This window comes from Protopterus annectens, chromosome 3.part1 (genome assembly GCF_019279795.1).
Source record: "Protopterus annectens isolate FY-2018-M chromosome 3.part1, PAN1.0, whole genome shotgun sequence".
Taxonomy (NCBI): Eukaryota; Metazoa; Chordata; order Ceratodontiformes; family Protopteridae; genus Protopterus; species Protopterus annectens.
This window is the reverse complement of record NC_056732.1, coordinates 33,787,350-33,810,533: the sequence shown is the minus strand read 5'-3', so window position 1 is coordinate 33,810,533 and position 23,184 is coordinate 33,787,350. Positions and strand designations below refer to the sequence as shown.

Sequence of the window (23,184 nt, the reverse complement as noted above, 5' to 3'; positions counted from 1 at the left end):
GTCTTTAGTACTGTGCACTGTAAATACTCTGTATTGTCTTTAGTATTGTGCACTGTAAATACTCTGTATTATGTTTAGTACTGTGCACTGTAAATACACTGTATTGTGTTTAGTACTGTGCACTGTAAATACTCTATATTGTGTTTAGTATTGTGCACTGTAAATACTCTGTATTGTGTTTAGTTCATATTGTGTAATGTTAAGTTTTTTGTGGACTTTTTTCCCCTGGGCCTCCACTGAAAATGGGCTTGCAGAGTAACTCAGTTGACACTAAAACAATTAGTAACACTGCTAAAGCAGTCATGTTACAGCTGTATATGTCACTAGTTATACCTATAGCACTGAATAATCCAGTCTTCTGTTCATATTATGTAAGCAAACTATCTAGCTTTTCTAAATAGTTGTGGACTAAAGCATTAACTTATGATATTAGACTGAAACGTTACTTTCTAAACAATTTCATGCAGGTTTGACAGCTGAAACATGTCACACCTACATAGTTACTAATGAGTGACCATCTTTGTTTAATTTATATGGTACAGCAGAAACTTTAGGTGCAGTGGCCGCAGATTTAAAAAGGTAGATGGTAGCAATGAGGCTAAAGATATGCTTACCTCTCAAACACTTACTTTGGCATAGGCTCCTAGAATGGTTCCTCCTTGTACAAATTTAAACCTACCACCACACATCTCAGGCTTGCCCTGTCCAATTTCCCCTGCAACCCTCCCTCCTCTCCTCCCAGGGTGGCCCTGCCCAATCTCCCCTAAATCCCTCCCTTGTCTCCTCCCAGGGAGGCCCTGCCCAATCTCCCCTGCACCCCTCCCTCACCTCCTCCGAGGGCAGTCCTGTCCAATCTCCCATGTGCCCCTCCCTCGTGTCCTCCAAGGGCAGTCCTGCCCAATCTCCCCTGCACCCCTCTCTCGTCTCCTCCGAGGGCAGTCCTGTCCAATCTCCCCTCTGCCCCTCCCTCATCTCCTGCCTGGGTGGCCCAGTCAAACTCCTGTCCCCCTCCCTTGTCTCCTCCTAAGGTGACATTGCCCAATCTCCCTTGTGCCCCTCCCTCCTCTCCTCCCAGGATGACCCTGCCAAATCACCCCTGCCAGAGCCTCAGATGCCTAAGCTGATAATCACCTCAGGGCTTCCTGCATCACAGTCAGTGCTTTATGTCTCTACATCATGGTGTTAGCTACCTCTGAATGATTTTTGTGAGTAACAGGAAATTCTGAAAAGCAATGATGTAATGTACGATTCACAATAACCAGTAGGCTGTATACTTCTAAACAAAATCTATGAAGCTAAGATCATGTCAGTGGGAACATTTGTGATTTAGAATATGCCTTTGTTTTGAATGCAAAGCTTTGTTTCAGAATTTTGAGCGATTTTAAGATACATTCTTTAAGTGGAATGGTGGGACTGACTTGGAACCAAATTCAAATGGGGTTTAAAATAATATATAATAACAGAAAGGAATACAATGGCATGAATCTACACAAGTCAAACTTTTACTATTATGCTGAGTATTTCACTGAACCATACTTTCATACAGGGGTTTATTACATTCTAGCAAATTCCCCAGAAAGGATCCCCCAGAGAATCAGATGTTGCATCTCAGTGGACTTGATGGTAATGAAAACATCGTGCTGGAGATCTGTCCCTAGAAAGGAAGGAAAACACTCACTTGTTAGGTCTCTAGCTGTTTTTTTTAGATAGCGATTACTGCCCTTTTTGATGCTTTCAATCATTAATAAACTCAACAGCTGTAAATCATTCTTTTGGCAGGTACAGTGTTTAAGTACAGTTGTTAATACACTAACATTAACTGTTTCTTATTATGATGCAAACTATTATCCACAACTGATAACTCAGCCATGCTGAGAGTCAGGTGCATGAGAAATAAGGTCCCGTGTGCAGATTTTGTTAGAAATCACTTCTATTGCTTCCAACATGCAGTGCAAACAATCATTATAACATAACTTAACAATTCTTTTCTGCCCTACCTCTGAATTACTCATCTCAAGAGAGTTGATTCTGCCCAACAGATACATGATTGTTTCTAGCCGTAATGCTAAATACAATGGAAGAAAATATAAACACGCATGGGGTAATTGGCCCACAAGGGCAGTTAGCCTAGTACTAATCTATGAACCTATGAAGAGCAAATTTGTTAATGAGCTGATGTGTGCAAAGCATCACCAGATGATAACAAGTAATGTTGTACCACATGGCCATGACACACCAATCAGCCTTACAGAAAAAATAATGTCAGTATTGGTGTGTCATGGTGGTCACACCTGACTATGAAAACCATGGAGTTTAATAGCTCCCTGTCTTTAGCAGCAATAGCTCGAGATTTCTGTTAGAGATGAAGGAAGAGGAGACAGAGTGTGCTAGAAAAAGAATCAATAGCATCATTTTTTTTCTCAGATGACTCTAGTAATAAAAGTGGTCTTAAAATGTCTTGCATTCAGTCTGTCTCTCTCTCTCTCTGATATCCATGGTCACCAAAAATGACCAAAAGGGGGACATTTCCTTTCAAGGAATCAAACATAAAAAATATTGCCAGAATCAGCAGTATAAGTGCTATGCTCTCAGATGAAGCTTGATTGAAAGTTGACATAGCTATTAACATGTGCTTATATTATTAACTCTACTTTTAAATAGAGTATCATATTTAGCACTGACATTTTTGATTGTGGTTATAAATACATTGCACTTCTAGGGCATCAAAAAGGGCAGTCATTTGGAAATACGTGTCTGTAGCACTGAACAGCAGCAAATGACCTAGCAAGTAAGATATTTCCTTTAAAATGGTAGTGCTAACTAAGAGTTGGAGAAATGTTTTTGCATATTGTACATAACTTTTCAATGATCCCTTTATCTCATTACCGAAAAATGTAATATTTAGATGCTGTTATCCCAACTAGACTGATGTGATATGTAGAAATAACAAGCACATATGAATATGTTTTAAAATTACAAAGCAACTGTAAAAATGCCATGAATATCACAGCAAATGAATGATCATTAAATAAAAAATATTTGTTGCTGATGATAATCTTGCTACATCTAACGAGTCGCAGTAGTAATAAAGTAATGCTGATATGGTTACTATACATATGGTAATGCAAATGAATATCCATACGGAATTGCAAAGACTTAGGGAAAGATGATCCAAAGCACATTCTATGATGGCGGAAAACTTTTTCCAAGTAATTTGTTCATTCTTTTGCAACAGGATGGTATACCTTCTGTACATGTACTAAAGAAAATAATTCCAGAATGAACAAATCATGAAAAAAGTTACCCAGTTTCAGCAAACAGGCTTTTCAATCAACCATGCTACATTCAATTGCAACATCTTCTTAGAAAAAAAAAAGCTAGGTTTCCAAAGCTTTGTTTTCATAGGATTATCAACTTAAAGTGATTAATGCATTTGTAAGAAGCACATTCATAGTCAGTTCACATAACATCCAAAATGATTATGTGCATGTTTATGAGCAAGCAAATTGCACAAAGGAATGACTCATAATAGTGGACATATGGAGAGAACATTGCGTCTGGTACAAGCCAATATTATCAAAACAAAAACATGGGATTATAAATGCAAAGGGTAATCCACTCAAAGGAAGTGTTATAACCAAATCAAAGCATGCCACAGTCGCCAGTGGTTTAACATGAGGCCACATACTGTCACATTGGGCATGAAATGCTATATGTCAAGTGACATGCAAGGCAACACACAACACAATCAGAGAGCCAAAAAAAAAACAAAACACCCATCTCTATACATAAAGCACACAAGCCTCCTTCCCTACAGTGTATCCAGGTAACTTACCATTTATTGGCACTTTTAAGAAGATACATAACAGGTTAATGTGGAGAAAAAGGAGGAGAGAAAGGAAACGGCATAAGCAACTGTATTCGATGAAAATCTACAAAGTTCTGCACTAAGTGACTGTCAGCAATTCAAGGTACTTAAATTATTTACAGTTCATTAACACTGGAATTACTTTAATAAAACACTAGAACATGTTGTATTCCCTGCAAAAAAGGGTTATGAAGTTACAGTGCATCAATCAGAATTCTCAAAAAAATGCAAAGCTGTTAAGAAATAATGTCACATGCAATTGTTTATAATGCAAAAAAGCAACACTTTGACAATTTATTATGCTATAAGCAATTATTCAATACTGCTTTGAATAAAAAACATGTTATATGACTTCTAGAAGGCCATGTACTGTATAAGTGGGTCTGACATTACGTGATTGTAGCATACTTGTTTAAATGATGTTTAGAAGGTGCTCTCTCTCACATTTCATGAACATCATATTCTTTGAAAGAAAAAAAAGACGTGAAGAACATAACAACTGAGCAAAGTGTTGCTTGAGTGTGTTGACATATTGCTGTTTTTTTATTTTTTCTTATACTTGTTCATGACAGTCAAACTGAGATGCAACATCTCGTTTTTCAGTGGGTTCTTATTTTTCCTACCTGTTCATCTATGAATAACTGAAGTACTTGAAAGTCAAATGACTCATTCAAGGTCAATAAATGTAATCAGATTTTGCACTGTCAAGATGCATTTTAAACTGCATTGCTCCACCTTTCATAATTAACTTTAAGACTGGTAATGAGTATCCATCACACAGGAACACAGGACATATTAAGAGATATGTGACAACACTAAGTTAAAGTGTCTAGGCCATTCACCTCTTTTGATAATGTTAAACCAACCATGGCTAAATAAGACCCATTTTAATCGTATCATATTGCAGCTATTTTAAATAGGCATTACAGTGAGCTAAAGATGATTTCACCAAAAATTGCATTTTCTGTTTTGCAAAACTTCATGAAGTCTCAACAGTTTCATAACAGCTCTATAGTTGTATCTTAGTCAACAGCAATCTTGTAAGTAAATTAGCTGAGTTTATCTGCTTATAAAGAAACGTTAAAATCTCAAAATAATAAGCATTAAATGTGGATTGACAGTTGTAAAGAATGCTAGTCCACTGCTTAAATAGATTAAGCCTCAACATGGGTAATTACTGTTTAGTTCATTAATCAGTTGTGATGAATTTCCTTCAGCCATTTAACAAATAAATTCATTCAAAACAACAGTCATTATGCACTTCCACACTCTGTCCATGACAGATTTATTACAGCACTGACATATTAGCCATTAAAGAGCAAACCTGTTTGATCATTTTAAACATGCATTTTCCGTACAGGCAGTGCAGGCATCAATTTCACTTTTCACTTTTCTCTCCAAGCTGGTTAGACATATCACAATGTCTTTAGTGTGAAATATACAGCTTTATGAAATTCCACTTTGAGAACTTTAGTTTGCATCACCCATTTTTATTTGATATAGTCAACAAGCAACAAACATCAGCAATATGGTAAATTACCTACTTCTGTTTCAGACAATTGTAAGATCACATTGTGGCATTTGTATCAGTGCGAACAAAACTATTATAGTGCAGCAGTATGTTGTGTGTTTCGGCTTATCCCAGTTAGGGGTCGCCACAGCAGAACTCCGGTCCGCTAATGTTTGGTAGTGAATTTTTACGTGCCGAGTTACCAGCCCTGACGCACAACCTTCAAGGAAGGTACGCCCATTCACACATGCCTCCCCACAGAAGACGCTCTAGCTGAGAATTGAATGGGACAACGGCTTGCTGTGAGGCGACAACGCTACCACAGCACCACTACAGTATAAATGTATAAAATAAATTCTTTGGTTCATAAGTCAGAAAATGAAGGGATTTGTTCATATATTTTATCTGAACCACTGAGAAGGTAAAGGCAACATGCCTTTGGTAAAGAACACCACCTTCTTCAGGGAGACATCATAGCTGTTTGGTAAAGACACACAGAAGCAACTTCTCAAGCATGTGACGATGGCTTCAGAGAAAGAAAAGTAGCAATCTGAGGAGAAGCCCATTAGTGTATATCATGTTTTACCAAAACGTCTTCACAAACTCAGAGTAACATGTAAGGAAATTCTAATTTTTACAGATGTATAAGAATTGAGCTGTACAAATAACATCATTTTTCTGAAACATGAAACAAATGTTCAAGTATAGCCATTTATATTACTTTAACAAGTTTTCATTAAATTATAATATATGGCACATAATTTAAAATTAATCTAGCACATTCATTTATACTGATCATGAATGAAGTGATGCCCTAAATGTTTTTGTTATAATTTTCTCCTGTGTTTTGTCAGCTTGTAATCATCAAATGCTAGGAACGCATACATATTGTGTTATAGTGTATTTAAGTAGTAAGCAAAATTACAAATGAAGTCTGGAGATTCAGGCAAAACAAACGTCAATTAAAATATTGATTACTTATAGTAAATGAAAACTATATTTCATTCTAAATATGCATGTTTTAAGCAGGCATTGTAGATTCCACTCATATATGACAAAATGTAAGGGTAGTCAGAAATACAGAACTGCTGTAGTCAACGATTTTCATTAGAATCCAATGTGTCTTTTACCATGTAAAATGATGTTTTATTTGATAAAACTATGTATTTTATGATATGAAAAACATTATGATTGTTCTATATAATGAGTACACCAGCAACCTACACGGTCACTTTTCTAACCATATTACTCATATTAGAAATAATCCTCCTGGTACCATAATAAGCAGCAAAAATAGTGTTGAATTCATAAAGAACTTGCTATACATCTCCATTACTGTCTTCTGTCATACTACATGTCTGCTAGTAAATATCTTATCTCATGCTACACCTCTGTTACTAAGTGTCTTCTGTTATGCTACATCTGCTACTAAGTATCTTATCTCATGTTACACCTCTGTTACTAAGTATCTTCTCTCGTGCTACATGTCTGCTACTAAGTATCTTATCTCATACCACACCTCTGTTACTAGTGTCTTTTCTCATGCTACATGTCTGCTACTAAGTATCTTATCTCATACTACACCTCTGTTACTAAGTATCTTCTCTCGTGCTACATGTCTGCTACTAAGTATCTTATCTCATACCACACCTCTGTTACTAAGTATCTTCTCTTGTGCTACATGTCTGCTACTAAGTATCTTATCTCATGCTACACCTCTGTTACTAAGTATCTTCTCTCATGCTAGATGTCTGCTACTAAGTATCTTATCTCATGCTACACCTCTGTTACTAAGTATCTTCTCTCATGCTACATGTCTGCTACTAAGTATCTTATCTCATACTACACCTCTGTTACTAAGTATCTTATCTCATGCTACATGTCTGCTACTAAGTATCTTATCTCATGCTACACCGCTGTTATTAAGTGTCTTCTCTCATGCTACGTCTTCTACTAAGTATCTTATCTCATGCTACACCTATGTTACTAAGTGTTTTCTCTCATGTTACACCTCTGTTATTAAGTATCTTCTGTCATACTACATCTCTGTTACTAAATGTCTTTTCTCATGCTTTGTTACTAAGTGTCTTCTCTCATTCTGTATCACTGCCAATAAATGCTTTCTCTCATATTACACCCCTGTTACTATTTTCTGTCATACTACAACTCTATTACTATCTTCTCTCATTCTGTACCACTGTTACTAAATGTCTTCTCTGATTCTACACCTCTATTACTGTCTTTTCTTATGCTATGCCTGTTCCTAAATATCTTCTCACACGCTACACCTTTGTTACTGTATCTTCTCTAATTCTATATCATTGTTACTAAGTGTCTTTTGTATTTTACATCTGTATTGCTATGTATTTTCTCTCATGCTACACAGTTGTAACTAAGTATCTTTTGTCGTTCTATACCCTTGTTGCTAAATGTCTTCTCTGATGTTACACCTCTGTTACTAAGCACCATCTGACATGCTGCACCTCTGTTACTCAGTATCTTCTCTCTTGCTATATCTCTGTTACTTAAATGTCTTCAGACATGCAATAATTCTGCTACTATCTTTTCTCATGCTACATCTCTGTTACTAAGTGTCTTCTGACATGCTACACCTTTGTTACTAAGTGTGTTCTCTAATGCTACACCTCCATTACTAAGTATATTCTCTCTTGTGCCTCTTTTCTTCTTTCATCCTACAACTCTGTTACCAAGTGTCTTCTGTCATGCTATTCCTCTGTTACTTAATGTCTGTGACTCCTTTTTCCTTGCAGTTGGATTATTTCTCTTCCCCTCCATTTCTTTCTGCTTTACTACAAACTATTACTGCACTATCTAATTAAACAATTTTTGCTTTATGAGGTTCACATTTTACTTTACCATGTATTTCTGTTTTGTTTGCTGTTAGTCTGTCTTCTACAGTGTAACCTTGCAATTCTTGTGTTTAGATTCAGGTAGAGGTACCCTCTCTTTCATGTAAGATGCATAGAAGTTTACCCTCAAATTCTATACAGAGAGTACAATGTGTCCTATGTCAAGGGGCACAATGTTCAATTTATATGAATTATTCTATAAACAATGTGTCCTGTGTCAAGGAGCCAAAAATATTCATGCTCAGTTAATATGCATTATTCTATGAATCTATACAATGTACATTAAAATGAGATAGCGTGGTCATGAAAGTTGTTTCCCCTGTTCTCTTCTGTGACTGAAACCTTTTTAATTGAACAAAAAAGCAATGTTAGTCCTTTAGAATCTATGGAAAAAAGTGCCCACATGCCACCTTGTTTTGCATCAACCTTGTTATACTCTGATGTCACTTTAGATTTAGGTGTTAAAAATCATCTTTTCAGATTGCTTTTGAGATCTGCAAAATTAATAAAATATGAGAAAATGTTTTTTTCTGAAAATTGGTTTTCTAATCAAAGAGCAAACAAGAAAGGTTTCTAGAGACAATACCTGAATATCAGTTAATGAAGCTGAAAATTGTAGTGCTGTATACTGTTCCTGTTCGGATTGTTTTTCTTATAAGGGATAAAAACTTTAACAGACTCAAATGAAGCTATGAAGGATACTATGTGAGAAGATACACGTTGGCTGTCCATGTAAGTTGGGCAGGTGAGTCAAAAGGCAGTATAACAAAGCATCGATAGGGTGGCGGACAATGGTTCTTAACGTAGAAAGCCATATATACACGCAGGGGAACAGGAGCAGTTTTCTGTTTTTAAAAATAGAATGTTGGAATGAGGGAAAAAAGTAGCTTTGGTATTCAAAAAACAAGTTTATTAGAGATGGGATACCATGACTTCATGGAAAGTTTATATTCATGTCTGCTTGCTCCAACTACCATTGTTTGATGCCTTTACAAATCATTTGCTATTTTATAAATGTCATCTATAATTATTTCAGTGTAGTAATATGCTAATATGTTGATATTCTTGAAAGATTATGTCAAATGTGTGTTAAAGGAAAAATATAAAGCTGAGATGGCAGCGAGTGCATCAATATTTGTGTAACTATATCACTAATTGGTAAAGATATGCAGCTGATCAGGCTTACTGTTTGAGATGCACACCACTAGACCCTTCTATGCGTTTTTTGATCTATGGTGCCCCATTGTTGGATATGCAAGCTTTGAAGAAAGGGTCAGCATGATGTTTAATTGCCTGTGCCTTACTGTGTTCATTATAAAGAAGTGGCAACCATGAAATTTTAACTGTTTCAGACAGTTCCAGAGTTTTCATACTTTTAAAATTTAAATTTGTCTATTCTTTTTATACTACACTTGGTACTGATGTCAACAAAACAATATAAATTTAATAAAAGAAGGTATGAGGCTGGGGTGGAGGAAGTGAAAGGGTGGTATTCATAGTTATTGAGCGAACATGGTAAGATTATTTGCAATGCCTTCGAGTGAGCATAGCAAGCTAACAGTTCATAGAGTCCATTTATGTTAATGTGCGATGCCTGTGAATGAGTGTAAGAAAATAAAGTATAATGAGATGCAAATCAGAAATTATGTAAAGCAGCATATGCTAATGAAGTATTCTTGCGATTCACAGTTTGATAAGCATGCGAAGTGCACAAGCGCACATCCCTTCTTAACTGCATTGCTGTATGTTTTGGATCGACTACATGAACCTTGTATGCACAAGCAGTTACATAAGCAAAGTGAATTATTTCCCCAGTGATCCTTTCAGTACTTTCTCCATTTATGCACAAGCAATTCAATGACACTAAAATTAATTATTTCCACAGTGATCACATAAATCTGACAGTGTTAACCTTGGCTCTAGATGATTCACTGTTGAAGTGATACCTCATTGTGCAAAAATGGGAAAAGGGGTTGTGGATGGATGGATGGATGGATGGATGGATGGATGGATGGACGGATGGACGGATGGATGGATGGATGGATGGATGGACGGATGGACGGATGGATGGACGGATGGATGGCTGGATGGATGGATGGATGGATGGATGGATGGATGGATGGATGGACGGATGGATGGATGGATGGATGGATGGACGGATGGATGGATGGATGGATGGATGGATGGATGGATGGATGGACGGATGGACGGGTGGATGGATGGATGGATGGACGGATGGATGGATGGATGGATGGACGGATGGATGGATGGCTGGATGGATGAATACATCCCTTCAGTAGTTTGTCTAAGTATGCACAAGCACTTCGATGACACCGAAATGAATTATTTCCCTAGTGATCCCTTCAGCAGGTTGTCCAGGTATACACAAGCACTAAAATGAAACCATTTCCCCAGCTATCCTTTCAGTAGTGTGACCAAGTATGCATGAACACTTCGATGAAACCAAAATGAAACACTTCCCCAGTGATCCCTTCAGTAGTTTGCACAAGCACAAAATGTAAAAAAAAATACAAACATTTCCTGAAGTGAAATCGATAATCTTACATTTTTCCCTTCAGGTCAGCTAGTTCATTTCACCCTAACTCCAGTATTCCTGCGGTAAATTGGTTGTTACTAATGTAAGTTCAGTGTCCTTTAAGCGTGTTGCATGCAGGTGAAGCATTCGCATGTTCATTTCTTTGAATCTTAGTCATATGTCAACATGTAAGGTGCCTTGCCCTAGTAAATGAATCCCCTAACGGTTATGCCTTAAATACTTTACACGTTTGCTGCAGGGAGATGTAGTTAACCAAAGTCTTCCTTTTTTCCATAGTCATTGTGAAAGACTGATGCTGACCTTATTTACATAGTGACGTAGTGCAGCTCTTCACGGATCAATGCTACTTTTAATTGGAGGGCAGGATTACATAATGACGTAGTGCAGCTCTTCACGGATCGATGCTACTTTTAATTGGAGGGCAGGATTACATAATGACGTAGTGCAGCTCTTCACGGATCGATGCTACTTGAAATTGGAGGGCAGGATTACATAATGACGTAGTGCAGCTCTTCACGGATCAATGCTACTTTTAATTGGAGGGCAGGATTACATAATGACGTAGTGCAGCTCTTCACAGATCAATGCTACTTTTAATTGGAGGGCAGGATTACATAATGACGTAGTGCAGCTCTTCACGGATCAATGCTACTTGAAATTGGAGGGCAGGATTACATAATGACGTAGTGCAGCTATTCACGGATCGATGCTACTTTTAATTGGAGGGCAGGATTACATAATGACGTAGTGCAGCTCTTCACGGATCGATGCTACTTTTAATTGGAGGGCAGGATTACATAATGACGTAGTGCAGCTCTTCACGGATCAATGCTACTTTTAATTGGAGGGCAGGATTACATAATGACGTAGTGCAGCTCTTCACGGATCAATGCTACTTGAAATCGGAGGGCAGGATTACATAATGACGTAGTGCAGCTCTTCACGGATCGATGCTACTTTTAATTGGAGGGCAGGATTACATAACGACATAGTGCAGCTCTTCACGGATCAATGCTACTTGAAATTGGAGGGCAGGATTACATAATGACGTAGTGCAGCTCTTCACGGATCGATGCTACTTTTAATTGGAGGGCAGGATTACATAATGACGTAGTGCAGCTCTTCACGGATCGATGCTACTTTTAATTGGAGGGCAGGATTACATAACGACATAGTGCAGCTCTTCACGGATCAATGCTACTTGAAATTGGAGGGCAGGATTACATAACGACATAGTGCAGCTCTTCACGGATTGATGCTACTTTTAATTGGAGGGCAGGATTACATAATGACGTAGTGCAGCTCTTCACGGATCGATGCTACTTTTAATTGGAGGGCAGGATTACATAATGACGTAGTGCAGCTCTTCACGGATCGATGCTACTTGAAATTGGAGGGCAGGATTACATAATGACGTAGTGCAGCTCTTCACGGATCGATGCTACTTGAAATCGGAGGGCAGGATTACATAATGACGTAGTGCAGCTCTTCACGGATCGATGCTACTTGAAATCGGAGGGCAGGATTACATAATGACGTAGTGCAGCTCTTCACGGATCTATGCTACTTTTAATTGGAGGGCAGGATTACATAATGACGTAGTGCAGCTCTTCACGGATCGATGCTACTTTTAATTGGAGAGCAGGATTACATAATGACGTAGTGCAGCTCTTCACGGATCAATGCTACTTGAAATTGGAGGGCAGGATTACATAATGACGTAGTGCAGCTCTTCACGGATCAATGCTACTTTTAATTGGAGGGCAGGATTACATAATGACGTAGTGCAGCTCTTCACGGATCAATGCTACTTGAAATTGGAGGGCAGGATTACATAATGACGTAGTGCAGCTCTTCACGGATCAATGCTACTTGAAATTGGAGGGCAGGATTACATAATGACGTAGTGCAGCTCTTCACGGATCAATGCTACTTTTAATTGGAGGGCAGGATTACATAATGACGTAGTGCAGCTCTTCACGGATCGATGCTACTTTTAATTGGAGGGCAGGATTACATAATGACGTAGTGCAGCTCTTCACGGATCAATGCTACTTTTAATTGGAGGGCAGGATTACATAGTGACATAGTGCAGCTCTTCACGGATCAATGCTACTTGAAATTGGAGGGCAGGATTATGAACGCCATCCAAAATATCTTTGTTTGTGGAGGATGCTTTGGTATCAAGGCCTGAGCAGGACCTGAATATTCTTCTTATTTATTTATTAGCAAAAATTGGTACAATTTTGTGTTTTAAGGTTAATAAAACTAAAACTAGGGGCAGGCTACAAATTAGATACCAACCCAGAAATTGCAGCAAGAGTTTGAGTTTCTCTGTGAAACTTTGGCATTTATTTCAGTGTTTGTACAAAACTGAGTTACTGAGATGTATGAGGAACTGATGAAAAGACTGAAATTGGATTTTAGAAGGCAGAAAATGCTGAGAGTACATCTGCATCAGAGAGCTGAAGACTTGCAGTGTTTGTGTTACTTCTCTTATAGTACATGGACCACTATGACTACACTCCAAAATTGGAAAAAAACACAAACCTGTAAAGCACTTCTGTGGTCCGAGACCTGACCATTACACCACTTTCAGAGGTATGTAACAATTGTTACATACCACTTAAGTGCTGTTACGGTCAGGTCTCATGAAAGGGATGTTATTTCACTCTCAACTGTCCCTAAATATCTTACCTCATATTCTTTTTCTTCTGAGAAGTTTGCATACATCAGTCTGTAAGTAACTTATTTAAATAAATAAACCGCCTCTGACCTTTTTTCCACTTGTATATACATTTGCTGTCTATGTGACAGCACTTGCTAAGTACTTTACTCATTTTCAAAACTGGCAAAACACTGTCTGTTTTTTTTTTCTTTTGTGACTGATAGTACATGGAGTAGATAGAACTCCGTACTCTACAAAGACTTATGATTGCGTCTCACCAAATCGAACTCATTATGTGTTCTTGACATGGATTCCAAGATTCACATCTTGATCTCTGTTCTCAAGATGAACTTCTTGGAATCTGTGACCCCTGGCAGTTGGCACAGGAGTTAAGGTTGGGAGCTGCACTTTGTTTGGTACAGGATTTGATTTCCTTGGTCCTTGTGTGCCATCTGTGTGACCCTGAGCAAGTCACTTAACCAGACATTGCTCCTGGGTCACCCCTGAAATGGGACAATATGCCCGGTGGGCTACCTGGTTAACAAATACTATTATTGTTATTAGTGTTACTAGTATTCATTATGATTATTATTAATAATAACATCATAGCTGGTAAACATAATTTGCAGGAGTTGTGTTTTAATCTTTGAAATTTTACCTAAAAAGGTCATTCTTTTTGTATTTGCTGAAGTGATAGTTCATTTAATGGTGAGATAATTAGATAGACAGATAGACAGACAGGCAGATCGACAAATAGGTAGATAGATGTGTGTGTGCAATCGGTTTGGTCACTGTGGCGATTTGTTATTGGGTTCAGCTTGTTGGAAATGTAATTAGTAGTGGAGCTGGTTGAATTACACTACAATCAAGCCTCAGGAGGATGAATGGAACATAATTCAGTACTTTTCCCCTTTCTGCATGGTTGTGCAATGCTGGAATTAGTTTATTTAAGTTCCAGGTGTGTGGTGGATGAAGCCCAGCATATAAAAGCTAAGTATTTTATATTCACTGGTGATCACAAAAATGATACATTTGTTAACATTTGTATTATCTACTTTTACATTTTTTTTTATTTTCAGTAATGGTAATGACAGATGATATTGTTAGATGTGTTTTTTCCTTCAATAAATCTCATTGGTGATTAGAATGTCCTCATATGCATATGTTGTCATTCATTTGGTTAATAAAACAAATAGAACAACGCACAAAATAGTGACAAAAATTGTTCAACAGCAAAAATGCATGACAGCACATTTGTGGGAACCACATTTTGTTGAACTCAGGCTTTATACAGTGTAGGTGTGCAGAAGTGTGCAGGAAAATTAATGTTTAACCGAAGAAGAGGTGTTTGTGAGAATGTGCAACAGTCTGTGCATATGTGAGTGTTCATGGGTTGGGGTTAAGCAAGGGGATAGATTTAGTGTTGTGCCTGTTTTTCATTGTGTGTATTATGTGTCCTCCTGTTTTGATTAGTGTTACAGTTAAGAAAAAGTTTTTAGTAATATAATGTGTAAGTTTACACTTAGGTGCAGGTGTAATGGGAGGGTTAGGATTAAGGTTAGCACACATAAGAAAAGTGGTTTGGGGGGGCGACCACCAGTAAGAAGAAGGATAGAATGACACCTTATCAGGCATTTTTGAATGGTTCATGTTATCCAGGTACATGACTTTTCTATGAAGAAAACATTTTACCTTTTCAAGTTGTTTCTGATGGCTTGTTTGAACTTACAAAATGGAGCTCTCCTCTCGGTTATGGTTGACAGAGTTTGATACATGTCATACAGTGATGTCCCTGTAGTGACTTGAAATGCGGTTCAGAAGTACATGAGCTACAGAATATGCTTTTCTGACTAGGATAGAAACAAATTATTCATAGTTTAAGTTGTCATCTACTACTGTCCCTAGGTCTTTTATCATCATTTGATTTTTTTTTATGGCCTAATCATTTATTTTGTAATTTATATCATACTTTTGCCAAATCTCCTTATGCTAGCTTTACTGGCACTAAAGCTCAGGTAATTTTTGTTGCATGAGGCAGACATTTTGTAGACCATATTGTCCAACTTTGGCATTCTTCACTGAAGGAATCATGTTACCAATTTTGCAATCAGCAAAATTCAGTGTCACCCTAAACCCACTTTCTGCTTTTACATCTGTGAATGACAGCCCAAAGAAATGGTCCTAACAGAGTGTCCTTTGGGTTTCTATTGGTAATGTCATTGAGATAGACAAGTAGTCCTCTTACTGTGACTTGGGATGCTCTCTTGATTACCCAGTGTTTGACTCAGTAAATTAGGTGCAGATTGACATTTCTTTTTTCACTTATTGCTTTAAGTCGAGTACTAGTAACAGCATTAACAAGGTACACACTGTTGATCCTTAATGTCAGGTATCGATGTAACTTCTTCAAAGAATGCCTGGATGTGCAAAGAAAAGCATTAACAAACCCACAGTGCTCCACGACTAACAACAGCAAGACCCATCTGTCATTTTAGGTAAGCTCCATTCTAACACTGCCCATGATTTTACATTTAATACAATTAAGTCTGATTTATCTAAAATTGTTGGGATCTGAAGAAAGTTCCTGCCCCTTCATACCCAATTCACCCTCCATAAACAAGCGGTACCACTATTGCCTGTCACCAGAGGTCACGATTGTGCTGATATGCCAACATTTTTTAACCTGTTTAATAGACGTTTACTTGTTTTTTCTTGATTTTTTTTTTTATTTAAAATATCTGGGCAAAAAATGGATAAGTATTTGTAGACTTCCATTGCTTTTCCTTGTGTCTTTTATTTCCAGATATTATTTACCTCTTGGCCTCAAGTAGATAATTCATGATCAGAAGCAATGGCTTTACATAATTATCAAGTATGAGGGACTGAACAGTTATTCATGACACACAAGCAAAGATGATATATTTACTAAAGCAACAGTAAGAGAACTGTAAACTGGGAGAAGGCAGGACAGGATCATAGGGAACAAGTCAAAAGCAATGAAAGAGTATTAGATAAAGCAATGACTTGCAGTAGAGCTATATGAAAACATCCTGTAAAGAGAAGGAATCAGATGTACACATATGAGCTTTTACTCTAGCCCATGGGTCATCAAAGCACTTGCACAAGGACATGTCCTTCAGGTAACTAAAGACTTGTTTCTTACATTGTCAGATGACAGATATTTCTGAGATCTGGTGTTAGGTTATTAAAGAGAGAAGAACTTAAGATATTAAACCTTTTTCTTGGTGTTGTCCCTCTTGGACAGGGGCAATAGGTGCTGATTTTAGTGTCTGCTTGAACCAGACACCATTAGGAACATGGGTTGAATTGGATAGGCTTGTAAGGGCCATTAGCCTAGTAACCTCCTATGATTCTATGATCCTATGAAACATCTAATTTGATTGGTGGGTGCTACAAACTAAGTGATTATTCAGTTGGACATGATGAGCATCAGCAACTCTATTTTCCCGCCTTCTTTCTGTTTTGCCCAAACCTTCTTTACCACCCTGCCTTCAGCTTTCCTGCACATGTGTTCAAACCACAGTAATTGTTCTCCTTGACCTTCTCTGCAACTGGGGCTGTTTTGGCTTCTGCTCAGAAGTCCTTATTTTTTGCTTCGTAATACTCATCTCAGGCATTTAATCTCCATCACCTCAAACATCTTCATCTGCTCTACTTCCACTGCCCACGTATCCATGCCACATAGAACTGCTGACTGTAAAATACATTGTATTGCAAGAGACTGGAAATAGTTTACATGGAACAATTGAAATAGTACACAAGAGAAAAAAAAACCCTTTCCAGCACTGGGAGACAATTTGACTTTTGAAAAGACAGACAGGGATTCTCTGCAAGGACAGACAAAGTCTTTCTAAAATAGTTTTAGGACTGTGGTATTATACACAGAACAAAGGAAATAACAGCTGAGAACACTCAAAGAGGCAGACAAAGGTGCTTTTGCTGATGCAAGTGTGAGCTTCTGATTTGTGATTGTTGTGATTTTTATATATCAAACTGAATTTGTAAGAACTTTAAGAGTAATTACTTCCATGAGCTAATGTATAGTCAGTGTTGGTCAACTCATACACACAGATATTTGAGTATTCAGATATGGCTATGGAAGCCATTCTTATATTTATGATGTTTAGCTTAGTTTCAATTTGCAAGCTGTTACAGACAGGGAAAATCATAGACTGAGTTTGGCAGAATTAACTATTAAATTTAAATTACTTTTGGTGAATAACAATCATTCATCACTTAAGCCTTCATCTAAGTCTGTTTATTAGTTAAAGTGGATCATGGAAAATGGAGAAGTGAATAGAAGGTAGAATGGAGAGTACAAACGTTTACAGTTAGGTGGTTGGTGAATAATTTGAATACAATGGAAACCAAAATCGAACCACGCAGTACACCAAGAATAAGATATGCTGTACCTGTATCATAGTAAAAAGCAATTAAGACAGTGTGCTTTTTAAAATCCACGTTGAACATAATGAATATTCCAGGCTTATTAATGTTGCGTAGGACTTGCACATAGATGATTTCATGAAGTAGTGTGGGTAAAAGCTGGAAGATGGACACTCTTATTGTGGTTAGTATTACTGGAAAGCATTGCCTTCATGAAGTCGAAACAATACATGTAGACGGCACTAGAACACTCCTACGACCCTTATATCATGAAGTCGAAACAATACATGTAGACGGCACTAGAACACTCCTACGACCCTTATATCATGAAGTCGAAACAATACATGTAGACGGCACTAGAACACTCCTACGACCCTTATATCATGAAGTCGAAACAATACATGTAGACGGCACTAGAACACTCCTACGACCCTTATATCATGAAGTCGAAACAATACATGTAGACGGCACTAGAACACTCCTACGACCCTTATATCATGAAGTCGAAACAATACATGTAGACGGCACTAGAACACTCCTACGACCCTTATACCATCTGGGAAAGCACAAGCAGTTGATCTGCTGTTTCACATCCTCAGTGATCTGTTTGATTCACAACATGAAGACTCCTTTCCAACGAAAACCTTGTACAAATTTTACAGGTAGCCTGTCACCCCATCATAAATGAACATGCTCTACTGTCTCCATTTTTAAAAAATAGGGAAACCACCACAAATTGTCAGTCCATAGGTACTGTCCTTTCCTTTGCCACAGTACTGAAACATTTATTAATAATGAGCTCTAAGCAATATCCAGTGCCTTCATCATTTCTCCAATTGATTTTTTTTACTCTAACAGCCTTGTCACCATGAACTGTATGACTGCAGTAGTAACATCATCTGATGAAGAGAACAAATCCTACCAAAACCTTCATGCACTGTCTCTTCAAATGATGGCATATCTGCAAGGTACAAGAGTTTTTCTACTCTTTGAAAATGTCCCCAAATAATGTCAGCATTTATCCAGTCTTAACAGCTTAGGTGATGCACAGCTGCAACAGCAGACACACCAAATGGTTACTCAGAATCTGTCTGAGATCACCAGATTATCATAGGTTCATAGGTACGTACTAGGCTAGCTACCCATGTGGGCCATTTTATACCTAGCCATTTTCCATTTTTGTGCTCAAAATAAACTGTCCCATTTGGTTATAGATTGACCATACCAATCCCATGGTCGATAATCATATAATACTCTAATGAGAATACCTGGGATCTTACCATAAAAACATTGGGTGACCCCATGCATGGGATAAAGCATTTAGGTGTTGCATCTGTCCATTAGTAGTAAAGGGGCCAGTCATGGGGTAAACTTTCTGTTTCCCATCTAAAGAATAAAGCTGCACTTGAAAATGGACAGGGCTAAAGTTTGTTTTATGTGGATGGGGAGTCTGCTCCATAGCAGTGGTATCCTCTGTGGAACACACCTGTCCTGCCAAAGTGCTCTGTTGATGTTGTAGAAGAGGTTTAGATCCCTGGACCAGGTATTTCTGACCCCATCTGACATGCTGATGTTCAGTAAATTCATCAGTAATGGGTCGGCAGATGCACTGTATACCAGACACAGATCACCTCTTAGCAGTCTGTAGGATACTGAGTATAGTGATGAGGCTTTGAGTCAGTCCATGTAGGACATGTTGTTTAGACCTTGTATCCTTTTAGTTAGATATCTCTGTGGGTGTTCCAGTTGTTGTATGTGTCTGGAAAGATACATGCCAAAGCAATCATTATATTCAATGACTGGTGTACTGAAGGCTGAGTAAAGGGGGACAATGATATCCTTAGATCTACACACAATCCCTTTCTTTATAAGATGTGTGATATAAAAGGACCTTCTTACAGCAATGCACACATGTTGGACAAAAGTGAGGTTAATGTCCACATAAGCTCTCAAATCCTGAACAACTGTGTCAAATCTTAGGGGTGCATTGTGAATGTTGTAGTTTCCTGGGATAGATGACTTATGAAAGGATACAATAATGGCATTAAGTTTCAGTCCATGATTTTGACACCAGCTATTATTTGAGATCAACCTGCAAGATGGCTAAGCCATTTGGGGATTCAATGACTCCTCCTAGCTTGCAGTCATATGCAGACTTAGTCATCCAGAACCCTGTGGTATTGGCTTTTACTTTAGAAAAGTAGATGCCAAACAGAACCAAGGAGAGTTACTGGTATCTTTATACAGGCAACTTCCCATATATTGATTATTTGCATGCTATCTGTGAGCCACTTGGTAATCCAGTTGGTGACACAGGGGTTTATTTAGCTTTTTTACTATACCTGAGAGGGGAATTGTGTCAAAAAGTATGGCCAGGTTGAGGTTATTTTCCATGGCCTTTTCAAAGGTGTTTACCTTACTGACACATGGTGCAGGATTTGATTCTCACATGGGTAACTGGCTAGGCTTAAAATGGCATACAAGGACTGTTAGCCTAGTACTAACCTAAGGAAATTTGACACTAGTTTCTGCCAGTCAGGCCTGGAACTACCACTACAGAAATATTAGCCATCATTTGTCAGTAACCGCTTGCTGCTGGACATGATGCCACTGAGCTCACCAGTACATGGGAAACTCCGCGTCCTGCTGGACATGATGCCACTGAGCTCACCAGTACATGGGAAGCTCCGCGTGCTGCTGGACATGATGGCACTGAGCTCACCAGTACATGGGAAACTCCGTGTCCTGCTGGACATGATGCCACTGAGCTCACCAGTACATGGGGAAGCTCTTCTACAGATGGAAATGGAACTTATCCCATGCAAAAGTATCAGCTAGGCATTCCCAAAACATGTTCATAATACATTACATATCCTGCCCTAGAGCACCCACATAATATATTATATGTTATATATTTTGCCCCAGAGCACCCTCATAATATATTATATGTTATATATCCTGCCCCAGAGCACCCTCATAATATATTATATGTTATATATCCTAACCCAGAGCACCCTTATAATATATTATATGCTATATTTCCTGACCCAGAGCACCCTCATAATATATTACATGTTGCACATCCTGTCCCAGAACATCCTCATAATATATTATATGTTGTATATCCTGTCCCAGAACACCCTCATAATATATTACATGTTGCACATCCTGTCCCAGAAATCCTCATAATATATTATATGTTGTATATCCTGTCCCAGAACACACTCATAATGTATTGCATGTTGTACAGCCTGTCCTAGAACATCCTCATAATATATTATATGTTGTATATCCTGTCCCAGAACACGCTCATAATGTATTACATGTTGTACATCCTGTCCCAGAACACCTTCATAATGTATTACATGTTGTACATCCTGTCCCAGAACATCTTCATAATATATTACATGTTGTATGTTGTATATCCTGTCCCAGAACACCCTCATAATGTATTACATGTTGTACATCCTGTCCCAGAACACCCTCATAATGTATTACATGTTGTACATCCTGTCCCAGAACATCCTCATAATGTATTATATGTTGTATATCCTGTCCCAGAACACCCTCATAATGTATTACATGTTGTACATCCTGTCCCAGAACACCCTCATAATGTATTACATGTTGTGCAGCCTGTCCCAGAACATCCTCATAATATATTATATGTTGTATATCCTGTCCCAGAACACCCTCATAATGTATTACATGTTGTTCATCCTGTCCCAGAACACACTCATAATGTATTACATGTTGTACATCCTGTCCCAGAACATCTTCATAATATATTATATGTTGTATGTTGTACATCCTGTCCCAGAACATCCTCATAATGTATTATATGTTGTATATCCTGTCCCAGAACACTCTCATAATGTATTATATGTTGTATATCCTGTCCCAGAACACCCTCATAATGTATTACATGTTGTACATCCTGTCCCAGAACACCCTCATAATGTATTACATGTTGTACATCCTGTCCCAGAACATCCTCATAATATATTACATGTTGTATATCCTGTCCCAGAACATCCTCATAATGTATTACATGTTGTATATCCTGTCCCAGAACACCCTCATAATGTATTACATGTTGTACATCCTGTCCCAGAACATCTTCATAATATATTATATGTTGTATGTTGTACATCCTGTCCCAGAACATCCTCATAATGTATTATATGTTGTATATCCTGTCCCAGAACACCCTCATAATGTATTACATGTTGTACATCCTGTCCCAGAACACCCTCATAATGTATTACATGTTGTACATCCTGTCCCAGAACATCCTCATAATGTATTACATGTTGTACATCCTGTCCCAGAACACCCTCATAAAGTATTACATGTTGTACATCCTCTCTCAGAACACACTCATAATGTATTACATGTTGTACATCCTGTCCCAGAACACCTTCATAATGTATTACATGTTGTACATCCTGTCCCAGAACATCTTCATAATATATTATATGTTGTATATCCTGTCCCAGAACACCCTCATAATGTATTACATGTTGTACATCCTCTCCCAGAACACACTCATAATGTATTACATGTTGTACATCCTGTCCCAGAACACCCTCATAATGTATTACATGTTGTACATCCTGTCCCAGAACATCCTCATAATGTATTATATGTTGTATATCCTGTCCCAGAACACCCTCATAATGTATTATATGTTGTATATCCTGTCCCGGAACACCCTCATAATGTATTAAATATTGCACATCCTGTCCCAGAACACCCTCATAATGTATTACATGTTGTACATCCTGTCCCAGAACATATTCATAATATATTACATGTTGTACATCCTGTCCCAGAACACCCTCATAATGTATTACATGTTGTACATCCTGTCCCAGAACACCCTCATATTACATTACATGTTGTACATCCTGTCCCAGAACACCCTCATAATGTATTACATGTTACATATCCTGTCCCAGAACACCCTCATAATGTATTACATGTTGTACATCCTGTCCCAGAACACCCTCATAATGTATTACATGTTGTACATCCTGTCCCAGAACACCCTCATAATGTATTACATGTTGTACATCCTGCCCCAGAACACCCTCATAATGTATTACATGTTGTACATCCTGTCCCAGAACACCCTCATAATGTATTACATGTTGTACATCCTGTCCCAGAACACCCTCATAATGTATTACATGTTGTACATCCTGTCCCAGAACACCCTCATAATGTATTACATGTTGTATATCCTGTCCCAGAACACCCTCATAATGTATTACATGTTGTACATCCTGTCCCAGAACACAC

The 23,184-nt window shown here is 38.0% G+C and overlaps 1 protein-coding gene across 8 annotated transcripts in view; it reads right to left on the bottom strand.

Moving 5' to 3' along the window:
- Positions 1-23,184, bottom strand: part of PTPRM (protein tyrosine phosphatase receptor type M) — a 4,358,319-nt gene that overhangs the window by 676,784 nt on the left and 3,658,351 nt on the right. For 4 of the 8 annotated variants that reach the window (XM_044066519.1, XM_044066517.1, XM_044066521.1 and 1 more), the window contains one exon: positions 3,836-3,847. The exons of the other annotated variants lie outside the window; for them this stretch is intronic. In XM_044066519.1, the coding sequence (XP_043922454.1) occupies positions 3,836-3,847 (12 nt within the window). The remainder of the gene's footprint in view (positions 1-3,835; positions 3,848-23,184) is intronic. 8 annotated transcript variants of the gene reach the window in all.